This window comes from Microtus oregoni, unplaced genomic scaffold (genome assembly GCF_018167655.1).
Source record: "Microtus oregoni isolate MIOR12 unplaced genomic scaffold, Mior012 000003F_ref0000135, whole genome shotgun sequence".
Lineage (NCBI taxonomy): Eukaryota > Metazoa > Chordata > Mammalia > Rodentia > Cricetidae > Microtus > Microtus oregoni.
The window spans coordinates 16,540,454-16,554,931 of NW_024543062.1; the positions used below are offsets into that span (position 1 = coordinate 16,540,454).

Below are 14,478 nucleotides of genomic sequence, written 5' to 3' on the forward strand. Positions count from 1 at the left end.
GAGACCCTACCTCAAATAATGAGGCTCATGGTTCCCCGGGAACAGAACCTGAGGTTGATTTCTGGCTTTCACATGCAAGAATCCACATGTATATATGTGCCAACACATGAATAAGCACACATACACACACAGAAGATATCTCATGTTAAGTGTTCTGTGTGCACATGCGCACACATATCCACATGCACAAAGAGCAAAGGCACGACATCTGATTCTGTGACAAAACACCTGAAGTACTTAACTTACTAGCAAAAGAGGAGACAGGGTTGTGATAGGAGGACATGGCTCTAAGAATCTGCTCACTTCATGGCAGCCGGGGAAGCAAAGCCAAAGACAGACAGCTCGGGTGGCCATAGCCCCTTTCAGGAAGTCTCTCATCCCTGGCCAATGAGCTAACTTCCTTCCAGTAGGCCCCACTTCTTAGAGGTTCCAAAACCCCCCACAGTGCCATGGGTTGGGGAACATGCCACTGGGGACATTCATTCTAGTCATTAACAGAAAAGAATTCTGGGAGGCAGTGATAAGTTTAGTACCCTGGTTGTGACAGTACATCCAAAATCATCAACTTACAGACTTTTTTTTTTTTACTCCTTCATTATAATTCAACAAAGTTATCTTCTAAACAAAAGTGGTGAGAAACTTTGAATAACCCATGTCTTAGGTAGGGTTTCTATTGTTGTGAAGAGACAGCATGACCATGGCAACTCTGATTAAGGAAAACACTTCACTGGGGATGGCTTACAGTTCAGAGGTTTAGTATACTGTCATCATGGTGGGAAGCATGGTGGCCTGCAGACAGACATGGTGCCGTAGAGGTAGCTGAGAGTTCTACATCTTGATCCACAGGCAGCTTGAAGAGTGGGTAACACTGGGCCTGACTTGAGCATCTGAGACCTCAAAGTCCACCCTCGATGACACACTTCCTCCAACAAGGCCACACCTCCTACTAGCACTACTACTTGTGAGCCTATTGGGACCATTTTCATTTGGATCTTTACACCCCATGAGGTTGGTGGAAGAGGCAGAACTTGCTTTCCTTGGGAATGGACTGGGAGGGCATGGAGGAAGGCAGGTCCAGAGGGAGCTCTGAGGGATGGTGGCAGATCCTTGGAACTTGCACCCTCAGCTTAAATCTTTGCCACCATTGGCAGACAGCAGGGGAGAGCCATCAGAGAACAGCTTCAGGAAGGAGCCGGATTCCGGCTGTGCCCTGGCTTCTCAAAGGTCTCCTGAGAGGCAGAGCCAGCCTCGGAAGTGGTCCAGGGCATTTTTCATCACTGTGCAGCATCTCAGGGAGGCTGCCGGCAGCCTGAGGTTAATGCAGATGAAGTTGGAGGCATGTGTGGGACATGGTGGCAAGGAACTATTTAAAGGGAAGGAGGAACCATCCTACCTGTGTGTTTGGAAGGCAAAGGGAACACTTTTCCATAAAATAAATGAATGTGCTGATTTTTACCTTTTAAAACTCCTTGGCAAAACCCAGAAAGAGGGGGGTAAAACCCTCTTGTTTCATTTAGTCATTCTTGTATTAATTTCTAAGGCAAAATACCAGGCTTAATTCTCATTAAAATCTGTACCCACCTAAGGTTCTCAGAAATAGAATTCCATTATCCATTCTCTTCAGTTTCTACTTTCAAGAAGGCTTGGTGTGCTGGGATTCAGGACAGCAGGGCTTCTGTGCCTCTGAGAACTTCCCCTCCCCTCCCCTCCCCTCAGGACACAGGGCTTTAGCTTAGCAGCTTGCCTGCTGGACTCAGAACGCCGCACACACCCTGTCTGAGGTAATAACCCACAGCCTTGGAAGTGAATTTTAGGTCTGATCCCAACACATGCTGTCAAATCCCCTCTGGAGTAATGGATGGCTTTCATTTCTGTGGACGGCCGCATGCCTTGCCCTCTGGTGTCTGTCAGGACAAGGGTGGTGTGCTTGGGCAACCACGGTGGTAACACTTGGGGAGGGAACTACATATGGCTTATGCACTGGCTTCTTGATTAATCCTGTGGGTTGTTTCTCATTTTTAAAGCTTTATCTTATGTATATGAATGTTCTGCCAGCGTGTCTCTCCCAATCTTCTTTCTAAAGCTCCTTCAGAAAGTGAAAAAGAGAAGGGGCACCCTGAGCTGTAAGCCACTCACAATGGTGCAGAGAAAGCAGAAATGAAAGCCCTTGGTTTGGTGCTAAATCCTAAAGTATTATGAAGATGAATGAGAGGTAAACTGTTTCCATCTAATGAAATTAGGGTGTATGTGTGTGTGTGTGTGTGTGTGTGTGTGTGTGTGTGTGTGTGGTATCTGTTTAATGTATGTTTGGTGTGTCTGTATATGTGTGTATTTGTCTGTTATAGGTGTGGTGTGTGAGTGTCTCTGTGTGTAGGTGTGTGGTTTGTACATAGGGTGTGTGTGTGCATGTGCATGCCTATGCAAGCCTGCATACATGTGTATGTGTGTGTGCCTGTTCTTGTGTTTCTGAGTGTGTATGTAAGCCAGAGATTGACCTTGGGTGTCATCTTCTATTGCTGTTAATCTTAGTTTTTGAGACAGGGTATCCTTGAACATGGAACTCCATAATTAGGCTAAGCTGGCTAGCAAGCAAGTCCCAGGATCCTCTGTTTCTCCCTCCCCAGTGCTGGTATTACCACTGCATATCGCCATAACCGCCTTTTTTTTTTAAAAACAAACAAACAAACATGGATTCTGGGAATATAAACTCAGTGCCTCCTAAGTCCATCCTTCCATCTCTTCAAATATCTACCCATCCATCTAATCATCCATCTATCCATCTGTGGTTTGAATGAGAAATGTCCCCCACAGACATGTATTTGAACACTTGGCTCCCCAATAGGTGGCGCTGTTTAGGGAGGTGGTGGAACCTCTAAGAGCAGTGTTGGGGGCTGTATGTAGCTGAGGATAAGCTTTGGGGGTTCACAGCCTCACCTCATTTCTAGCTCTTTCTCCCATCTTCACGTTTCGTGGTTGAGATGTGATCTCCCAGCTTCCCTCTCTGGCTCCCTACTGCTATGTCTCCCTGACATCATGGGCTTTCCCTCTGGAACCATAAGCCCAAGAAAACTCATTTTCCTCTAAGTCACTTTTGGTTATCTCAGCAACGGAAAAGGAACAAATAAATTACCTTCCTCCTAATCCATCACCTAACCATTTACTCATTCAACAGCTCCTCATTAAGTACCTACTGTTTACCAAGCTTTGTTCTAGATGATACAGAGATCCCTTCCTCTCCTGGGGAAATCCAGATACTGAATGCAGAAGTGCAATGCAATACTCTACAGTCATTCTGTGAGAGAAAATCTAGGCAGGCTGGGTGACTGGGACATTCTTCTTCTACTACTTTTTTTAAAAGATTTATTTATTTATTTATTTATTTATTTATTTATTTATTATATGTGTATGGTTGTGAGCCACCATGTGGGTGCCTGGAATTGAATTCAGAACCTCTAGAAGAGCAATCAGTGCTCTTAACTTTGTAAATATTTCCATAATAAACACCCCCTGTCACTGGCTTCGGGGACTTTCCTAGTCCAGGAGAGCCTCAACTCCACATCATTACATTTTCAAAACTGCAATCTCCAAACAAGGTCAGGTCCACACTGTGTTGGGAATGAAGAGTTAGGGGGTTGGATTGCAATGGACTCTCTTGGGGGGATGGGATATTCGACCTGCTCCCACCAGTTACCTCTGAATGCCACCTGCCAAAGAGCCTGAGATCAGAATTCTGTGGGGGCAGTGCCCTCAGCCTTGGGGGTGCAGTGCAACCAGCCTGGTTCACACAGGTCACTGAGGTGGAGTGAGTCTCAACAGAAAGGTCAAGCTACAGGCCCCATTACACCTGTGCCATGGACCCCTGGTACCCAAACTCAGATCCCTTTAACCAGCCCACTGATGGACAGTTGATTTTCAGTTTGATCTTTTGCAGAGATTATCCTGCACCACAGAAAGTCCAAGAACAACCCCAAGTTCCCATGGCATGCTCAGGTCAAGGAAAATGACTTCATCTTAAGCCTTATCAGTAAAGGGTGATGATTTGAAACTCATCAAAACTTCAAGGAACTTGGCCAACATCAGAAAATCCAATCAAAATATCTCAGTCATGGAAAGACAATTTCTTGCATCTGCTAAATGGGAGAGCTACTTTTTTCTAGACAAGACCTAAAAGTTAGGGTTTCTAATTTAAAAAAAAAATTAAGACAATGTCCTACTATGTAGCTCTGAGTAGCTTAAAGCTTGCTTTTTAGACTAGGCTGAACTTGAACTCTGAGTACTATGTGGGAGCCCATATGTGACTCCATTTGGAGTCATTTCTGACTTAAAGAAGTCATTTGAGTTCAAGCTTGCCTGCTCTGCTTTTTCCTATAACCTTGAGGGCTATGAGAGACTTCTGATTTAGCCTGTGAGAAAAGAACACTCTATCTAGTAGAGTATATACTGCTGACGACAAACCTCAGGAACATCAAGATAGAAAGGAAGGCTGCTTCTGGGCAGCAAGCACATGTTGGAGAGGAGGCTGCTCACTCAAGGACAGGAATGGTCTTGTGGTTAGATACTGACCGGCCATCTGTGCTGTGCTTTCTTCTGCTTTTGTATATGAGCAAGTTCTGAAATAAACTCGGGGCTATTTGGCTGTTTCGGCATGACCAGACAGACCTCCAGATTCTATCCTGTCTTCTGTTTCTTCTGACTTTCCTTTGGCCTCGAGGATCTCCTATCCAGGAACCCTAGCTGACCTGGTAGGAATGGGCTCATACAGAACTGGGATTAAGGACATATGCCATCATGCTTGGACCTACAGTACTGAGATTAGGACATAGGCCATCATGTTTGGCCCAAAGTAGGGGTATTTTTCTCCCATTAAAATTTTTTTGTAGGGAGACACTTTGGGACAACAGATCCCCTCACATTCATTCAGCCACTGGTAAAGTCCCACCTCTCCTATGCAAGATCTATCCAAGGGGGCAACCCCACCAGCATGTCAGGTTATATAAAGCAAGGGGTGCCTGTTTCTTGCCCACTCTGGGATGGATATAGTGTGGGAGCTCCATGAGGCTCAATGAGTTCTACTGAGAGTCTATGGTCCTTTATCACCCCCTTTCTCCTGTCACAAGGAAATGCGTCTCACTGAGCCCATACCTGACTTCTGTTCCTGCCTAAATAACTCAGATGAATACTTTTTTTTTGCATAGAAGAAATGATTACCCCCATATATATTTGACAGTCCATGCGTTTCTCAGTTTCATGCTACCCACATGGACCTGGCATGTTCTTGGTCTTTACTAGACTCTTACCCCAAGCCTGTTGTGGGTATGAGGAGGGTTCTAGGTAGGGAGAGGGTCCCTCAGGGAAAGGATGCTGATGGGAAGGGCAGCCTATAGCTGTCTGGAGATGGTGCTGAGCAAGTTGCATTGGAACAGGCTGCTGGGGTTTAACAGTGCAGTTCCTTAGAGCAAGCAGCACTGCATGGGATGGACAGGTGCCTTGTCTGCACTCTTTCAGACCCTCGTGTGCAGCCTGCTCCGTGCTTGGGGGAGACAGACGCTGAGGCCTGATGGTACAGTCTGCAGGTGGCATTCCTGTCCCCAGCTTCCTCTCTGCACTGAAGAAAGGTTTGGGAAGATTTAATGTTGAAGCAAGAACTTTCAAGAGAAGCAAATTCCTCTTTAATAACCCCTGTCAGACCTTTCTGAAGGCTGTTTTCTTTAAGATGAACAGTATCCTGGGAAATTTACTTATTTGCTTTCCCTTTTATGAACATTTATTTTATTTTTATGTATGTGTGTATATTCAGATGTGTGTGGGTGTCCCTTGTGGTCAGAAGAGGATGCTGGATCCCCTGCAGTTGGAGTGACAGGCAGTGGTGAGCCACACACTGTGAGTGTTGAACTGAACCGGGGTCCTCTGTGAGAGCCGCAAGTGCTCTTAACCTCCAAGTCATCTCTCCAGCCCCTACTTGGTATTTTCAAAGACTTAACCAGCTGCCAACAGGCCACAGGGGGCTTTGCTTCACAGTGTTTGCTTTTTCTCTTTCCCGTTTGAAAACCTTTAGCTCAGCCCCTTATTCCCAGCTACTTGGGATTCTTTTTCTTTTTTTATTTTATTTTATTTTATTTATTTATTAAAGATTTCTGTCTCTTCCCCACCACTGTCCCCCATTTCCCCCCCTCCCCCAATCAAGTCCCCATCCCTGGTCAGCCCAAAGAGCAATCAGGGTTCCCTGCCCTGTGGGAAGTCCAAGGACCACCCACCTCCATCCAGGTCTAGTAAGGTGAGCATCCAAACTGCCTAGGCTCCCACAAAGCCAGTACATGCAGTAGGATCAAAAACCCATTGCCATTTCACTTAAAGAAAACGAAGAAAGCTACTTGGGATTCTGAGGGAGGAGGATTCAAGCTGAAGGCTGGAGTAGGTACAGAATGGGTCCAAGGCCAATCTGGGCAACCTGAGACCCTGCCTCAAAATAAAAACGATGGGGTTGTAGCTCAGTGGTAGGGAGGGTGCAGAGTACACATGAGGTCATAGGTTCAATCCCATTATTAAAAAAAAAAATAAAGTTTCTCATCTTTGAGTGTATCTACAGTTCTGTTCCTACTTACTGTCAATAAAGATTATTTTTTGGGGGGGCTAGTTATAAATTTACTTAATCTTGTTTTACTTAAAAACACTTTCGGATATGCTTATCCCCTTTCTTCATAAATAAATGAATCCCCAAAACATTATGCTACTTAAAAATGCCCATGCCACACTTGATCTTAGCCAAAAGGCTGGGTGGTAGTGGTGTATGCCTATAATCCCAGCACTTGGTAGGCAGAGACAGGTGAATCTCTGTGAGTTCAAGGCCAACCTGGTCTACAGAGTGAGTTCTAGGATAGGCTCCAAAGCTACAGAGAAATCCTGTCTCAAAAACAGGAATAACAACAAAATGCCCATGCCAAAACCTACTTTTTAAGGGTCTCTGAGCCATTTCATCTATAGCCTTTTCATTAGCACAGAGTCTTATATAATTTTCTAAGCAAGGGCTGGTCTGGAACTCGGAATCCTCCTGCTTCAGTGGAGTACTGGGATTATAGGTGTGCACACCCACATCCCACTGACAACTGTTCCTAGTTCTCGATGCTGCGTCCACAGCTGAAGTCAAGTCCTGTATTCCAGGCAAGCCCAATACTGGCAAACACCCAAGCCTAGGGTCACACAGAAGCTGCATGCATGCTGGCCCTGTAGATATGTCACTGTCAGCAACCGTGGCATGAAGCCAATCTGAATTCTCCTGGGCTAACTTGCAGACAAAAGGATTTGGGGTGTGACACAAGGAGCAATTCCTACTTGTCTTAAAAGCACCATAAAAATACAATCGCCACAATAATGACATCTCATTTCAAGGAGTATGTACGTGTTGACAATGGTCTGTAATAATATCTTACATCCTTACAATGGTTTTGCTTTTCAAAGTATTTGAATGTCTTATCTTTCTGAAATAGGCAGGGTAGGAATTGGGCACTTATGTTTCATAATGGATGTTGGCATGAATTCTAGGACACAGATCTGCAATTTTTTCCCCTGAAGGGCCACATAGTAAATATTTAAGGTTTTTTTTTTTTTTGAGCAGGAAAGCAAAACAGTTTAAAATGTAGACTTGAAAATGGAGTCAAGGTCAGGCTTCAGGTGGAGGATTACTTGAGATTATGGTACACATTCAAAGTTGAGAACAAACCATGCGTGGTAGTGCACACCCATAATATCAGGACTATGGAGTCTGAGGCAGGGAGATTGAGACTTTGATCAGCTGATCTTCCTAATGAGACTCGTGTGGCTCAGAGGTCAAGCGCTTGTCAACTGTGTACAAGGCCTGGAGTTAGTCTGCAGCATCCAAAATACAATATTACAAGCAATTATTCTCCACCTTCTCTCCACATTAGCAAATGTGGCAGACAACACGTGGGCTGATGTCTGTTGTGTCTGGCTAGTATCTCTCACCTTACAGTGAGAGTCAGATTTTCCCATGATGCATCATGCCTGCCTATTCTGCGTCTGACTGTATACTCGCCTAGGGTGATGCGGCTTTAGGCCTGGCAAGCAGAGTGTAGCATCCACTTTGACTTTGATGAATGGCTGAAAAGGAGCACATAGCCATGCCAGGCCAATGCTTCTAAAGATTTATTCATTTTTTATTTTCTTAAATTGTATGTAATGTGTTCTGTGTGCATATATGTGCACATTTAAGTATAGTACCTTCAGAGTCCATAAGAGGGCGTCAGATGCTTTGATCTGGAGTTACAAGCAGTGAGAGCTAGGAACTGAACTTGGGGGCTTTGAAAGAGCTGAATAAGCCTTCTTAACTACGGAGTCATCTCTCTAGACCAATGGTTCTAAACCAGAGCTTCTCCAGGGGGCTTGTTGAGTGATTGGCTGTGAAGGTCTCACTCTTCCTTCTGGGATAACACCATTATGGTCCTTTCAGGGGTTACCTGATGATATGGGCCAGGAGCACCCAGGGTGTGGTCTGCAGACAGCACTAATGACCCTTCCTAGGAAGTCTTAAAAGACTCCAGGTAGATCTAAAGCAATGTACACTCGCAGGTGTTTGAGAAACACTTTAAGTTCAAATTGAGTTTGTTGAGTTTGTCTCCTATGTATACTGAAGAATCCTGATCAATTCATTTCCATAATCTTTTTTAAATTTATTTATTGTGTATATAGTGTTCTAGGCACCAGATCTCATTATAGATGGGTGTGATACATCATGTGGTTGCTGGGAATTGAACTCAGGACCTCCAGAACAGCAGTCAGTTCTTTTAACCTCTGAGCCATCTCTCCAGCCCCTCTTATTAAGTGAATAGGATACTTGCTGATAAGAGCTCATCAATGAGAGTGACAGGAGCCCAGCATGTAATTTGCAATACAACCCTGTCACAGGTAGGATGAAGACGCGCTAGGTTCTGTGATTCCAATGTATTCTGCTGACATTTTGACTATTGAGAGCCCAGTCTGTGGTCCAAGGGAAGTGGGATGAAGCAGTTGCCTCCTTCAGGAAGGGGGCAGGGAGGAGTTGGGAATACCTCTCAGGGGCTGCATGACACAGGGTCCCCTTCTGTCTTAGTTTCCTTTCTACTGCTATAATAAAAAAACACAACCTGAGGCAGAAAGGACTTACATGGCTGATACTTCCAGGTAACAAACCATCATGGGAGGGAGTCAAGGCAGGGACTCAAGCAGCTTGTCGTGAGTCACATTCATAGTCCAGAGCAGAGAGGAGAACGTTCATCCATGCTGCCTGCTTGCCCATGTACAGCCCACTTTTTCCAGGACTCTGACACAGTCCATGAAACTGTGCTACCCACATCCAGGACGGGTCTTTCTGCCTCAACTGAACATCAAGACAATCTCCCACAGACAAGTCCATGGGCCAACATGGCTTAGACAATTCTTCATTAAGACCTAATTCTCGGGTGATTGTTGGTTGTGTCAAGTTGGCAGTTAAAACTAGCCAGCACACGTGCCATTCACATAATGCCATATAATCAAGATAGCTAGTGGACTCAGGTCTCTGAGATTTGCAGTCACTTATTGCCACAGCCTTGCCCAGCCCAGCTCACCCTGACCAGGACACAAGGTAGCCTAAATTTTGTATATAGATAGGAGCATGAAAAATAGAGCTGAAGTGGTTTAAATTAGAAGTAAACAACAAGGACTTTGGTACGTGGACGTGGCTCATCTGAGAAGCTTAGCTAATAAAAGGTAATTTGCCACTTCCAAGGTAGAGGAAGATGGAGTCGCTTATACATAAAGTCACTGCAGTGATGAGCTGGAAAAGAGGAAGTATGCAGGGGCACTATTAGTAGGATGCAAGGGCCGTCATGACATCATGACTTACCATAGCGAGGGGGACAATGGCGACCAGGTCCTTCTGGCTGATGAAGATCTCAGACACAGCGATGTCTGTGGTCCCCTTCCTGGGGTACTCCACCTGCCATGTGATGGGCTGTGTCCCGGAGAGGCTGCTGAAACTGGCGATTTCAAAATTCATCTGCATGACCTCGTTGAATAGATTGCCGCTTCTGGAAGGGAATGAAAGGAAACGGCCTTAATATGATGATGCTATTTGAAGGCTCCTGCTCTCCCTTTACCTCCAACCCCACAATTGTGCTCAGAATCAGAGGATGAAAAGACCACCTCTCCAAGACAGCTCCAGGCACTTGAAGCATGACGTCACTTTCAAGTTAGAGAGTGGGGGGCTAGGATAGGGCAGCACCCACAAGCCATGGACCTAAACTGAAATTCTTATATACTGAGCACTGATCAGTGTGTGGAGGGGTGGGGTCTTCGAGTTGTTTTTGAGACAAGGGCTCACTTCATAGCCATGGCTATCCCGGAGCTCATTCTGTAGACCAGGCTGGCCTTAAAACTTGTAGAAATCTCCTGTCTTGATTTCCTGAGTTCTAGGATAGTATGGCAAGGTAACACTTGTTGTTTTTGTTTTTATTTAGTGGGATTAAACTCCAAAGACATGCTCTGGTGGGGAATCGCAATAATGCATACTTTTAAAACTGACCCACGGATTTGGGATGTAGCTCTAGTGGTAGAGTGCTTGCTGGCATGCACAAACCCCTGGTTCGATCCCCAGCACTGGATCTACTAGGCGTGTTGGTGCACACCTGTAATCCCAGGTCTTAGGAAGTTGAAGCAGGTAAATGGGAGTTCAAGGTCATCCTGGTTACACTCTGATTTCAAGGCTAACCTCAGATACATGAAATCTTGTCTTTTTTTTTTAAAAGGTGATATAATCCCTTCCCCCAATTAACAAACTCCAGCGGTGATATGGACTCTGCCATGCATGAGCCTTATTCATCCAGCTCTGTAGTTCATACCCTCACTCAGAATCTGACTCCCTCAGATGTCCCCTTCTCTGCTTGTTGCTGGAAGACAGAGACAAAGAAAAGGAGTCAGTTCATCCTGTGGTCAGCGCTTTTCTGCTTTCTCTGAGATCTGCCTTGAGGAGGCCAAGAGCCCCTGCCTAATTGGGTGTGTGGTGATACTGGAGAGAGGGGGGGGGGGGAGGGAGAGAGAGAGAGAGAGAGAAAGAGAGAGAGAAAGAGAAAGAGAATTAAACAAGTAGGCAATCCCAGAGAGTGCCAGGAACCACTGCTTGATAAAAATCAATGGTGTGGATTTACAGATGTAACTCTTGAAAGAAAATTTCAAAATTGGCTCAAAATAAAGTAGTTACTCCAAAGTAAATAAACCCCCTCCAGTAGTCACAGCAAATTTCAGACCATTGGAAACCCAATTTTCCAAGCCTCTTGTCCATTGGACTCGTCTGTAAGAAAACGGAGCCGACAATGAGCTAAACGCCAAAGGGACTTTAGCTTCCCAGCCTGGGGGTGCGGGGAGAGATTTGAGTACCTATATCATAGTCATCATGGGCAGCTCAGTGCCCGTGGAAGCAAAGAGACTCCAAAATGAAAAAAAATGAAATTCTGAATGGGGAAGCCTCTCCCAGGAGAACAGCATAGTCTGGTTCGGGCTGTATTTTACCCATTTTGTTTCAAGTGCTGTCTTGAACAGAAACGGAAACATCTCTTTCCCAGGCTGCCCACAGAAAAGGCTTTCCAATGAGCTCTCCATGGTGCTGACGAGTATGGATTTGAGCCTGAGTTGACTTGAGAAGTGGGGACTGAACAGTGAGCAGGATAGGAGGAGAGAAAGAAATGGAGGCATGATGGGCAAAAGCGGGAAGAAGGGGGTGCACAGCTAGAATCCTAGGAAAACCAGCTCTTGAGAAATCTATGCCTCACATTCAAACACACACACTGCTGTCTTGACCGGTTGTGCCAGTGGCTCCCATTCAGGGTACCGAAGGGGATATCTGATCAGCTGAGATTCAACAGGCTAGCACAGAGCAAGGACTTGGCCTCCCCTGCTGTTGCCTACAGTTAATACAAAAGACAGAACCCGAGACATAAGGGTAGCATAAGGGAGAGGCTTAGGAAATCTGTCCTGTGGAAGAAGGCAGCACACTTGGATTTGACTCTAGAAATAAGCAAACAATGGGGTGAAGAGATGGCTCAGTAGTTAAGAGCACTGGCTGCTCTTTCAGAAGGCCTGGGTTCAGTCCCTAGCATCCACATGTCCATTCTCAACCATCTGCTCCAGGGGACCTGATACCTAATCTTTTGGTCTCTGTGGGCACCGGGTACATACATGGTGTGTATAGACATATGCAGGAAAAACACTCATATATATAAAATAAATATTAAAAAAATAGGGCTAGAGGGATGACTTGGTCAGTAAAGTGCTTGCCACACAAGTACGGACACTGGATCCCTGGAACCCATGTAGAACAGCTAGCTAGCTGTAGTGGCATATGCCCAACATTCCAGTGATTGGAAGACAGAGAGAGGCGAGTCCTCATGGGTAACTGAATAGGGAGTCTTACAACTGCCTGTAACTCTGGTTCCAGAGGATCTCTGTCCTGGTCTTCATAGGCACTTACATACATGTGCAAGTACACACAAACACACATATAAACATGTGCACAATTAAAATAAAATAAATCTGTAGAAACTGAAGAGATGATTCAGAGGTTCGGAGCATGCGATATTATTTTTTTTCCCCAGAGGACCTGAATTTCATACTCGAGACTCCTACCAGGCAATTTATAACTAACTATAACTCCAGTTCCAGGGATTCAGATGTCTCTGACCTCCTTAAACACCCATACTAACATATCCATACCACCCTGCCACACACAGAGAGAACTAAAAAAAAATAAATGTTTAAATAAAAGCAACAACAAAATAAAATGGGCAGCATCCTGATGAATGACAGTGGAGACTGTCCTCTGGTTTCCATATGCATACATGTGCGCACCCATCTGCACATATGTCTATAACACACACACACACACACACACACACACACACACACACACACACTGAACCAAGCAGACAAGTGGCCTTTACTTCTATCTAGTACTCCAAAGCCTAAAACCCTGCAGGGGCAGGTAGTTACATGGGGAGGCAAATGAAAGAAAAAGAGAGTCGTCCCCTGCATATTATGTAGATGACAATGACTTTGCATAAGGTATCTGAAACCTAGAAAGGAACCCGAGTTTTTGCAGACTGCAACCCCACCAATAGTTTAACTACCTGAGAAGTTGGGAGAGAAGCAATGGATTCTCAAGTCTACTCTCCACAAAGATAATGACAATGTTAGGTGTGGACACTCAGAATCATGACAGTTACAGACGGTCAAGGTTAGACATTGTAGCTGTGCACAGAAAGCTTTCTCCATGGGCACCAGCCTCCCCACTCCTGTCCTCTCCCCGTCTTGGTGTTTTCGCTGAGACAGGATAGGGAGATGTTCTAACCACAGGTTCTAGAAGCAGACATGTGGCTGCCTGAACTATGGCTTCACTATGGATTGAAGGGACAGTTTAGGTAAGGTACTTAACACATTAGCTCTCAACCTAGGGGACTGGAGTGAGCCAGCCGAGGAGCTTTACACAGATTCTGACATCTGTGCTTGTCCATTAAGAGTTGTTGGTTTTCCTGGGTGGGGCTTGGACACAGAGTCATGAGGATCTCAGATGACTCGAATGTGCCATTCACGCTCAGGGTGAGTCTTCTCTCGTCAGTAAAACCTCTACGAAAATGTCCTCACGGACGCATCCAGAGATGTGTCTCGCATGTGATTCTGAGTCCGCTCAAGTTAACCATTTCCGGGACTGAAGAGAGACACCAAGTGCAATGACAGCAAATTGGTACCTGAAGTTAAGCTCGGCATAGGCATTTCTTGAGCCAACCTTCCGTGCCTGTGGATGTGACCCACAATCCTTTCATCTCCCCAGTTCTGACAACAGGACCCCTCGTTTCTCTGTTTCCTCAACCTCTTTCTCCTTCCTTTTCTTGGAATACCCCACCTTGGTCACAGGTGTGCTTCTAATTCAGGCTGTTGACAATTATCTCCCATGAGGGCAATTACTTCCCACAGTGTCTCTTATCACCCTGCTCCCACAGCCCATCCTCTCATGTCACTGAACCCCTGATGCTCGGGATTCACCCTTCATTTACATGGCCACACAGCCCGTATGCATTTCTCTGCACTGGGCAGTTCACCAGTTCATGCTCCCTAGCCACGGTGGCCTGGTGTTCTTCCATTACCTTCAAATGACACATGGCCATGCTGGCCTATGGGACGTACGCAGTCAATGTTTGCTGAACGAATAATACATGAGCGACGCCCCCAGGAGCCTGGCGTCCTGATAGTCACACTTTCCCTTCCAGTTGTCAGGTTAATATTCATTTCTACTCAGGAGGGGGAGAGTCTCCATTTTGTTAGAACGGAGGACGGGGGCACGCTTCGAAGCTATCAGCTTTTCCAGAAGGGCTGAACCCATTCCAAGAAAAAAAAAAAAGAAGTAAAAATGAGAGTCTGTTGGACCCCTTCCAGAGAAGACATGCTCTGAGGTCCACT

The 14,478-nt window shown here is 45.5% G+C and overlaps 1 protein-coding gene across 2 annotated transcripts in view; it reads right to left on the minus strand.

The window, feature by feature from the left end:
- Tmem132c (transmembrane protein 132C) overlaps positions 1–14,478 on the minus strand; it is a 310,009-nt gene that overhangs the window by 46,441 nt on the left and 249,090 nt on the right. For both annotated transcript variants that reach the window (XM_041649352.1, XM_041649351.1), the window contains exon 4: positions 9,878–10,061. In XM_041649352.1, coding sequence (XP_041505286.1) covers positions 9,878–10,061 — 184 coding nt within the window. The remainder of the gene's footprint in view (positions 1–9,877; positions 10,062–14,478) is intronic.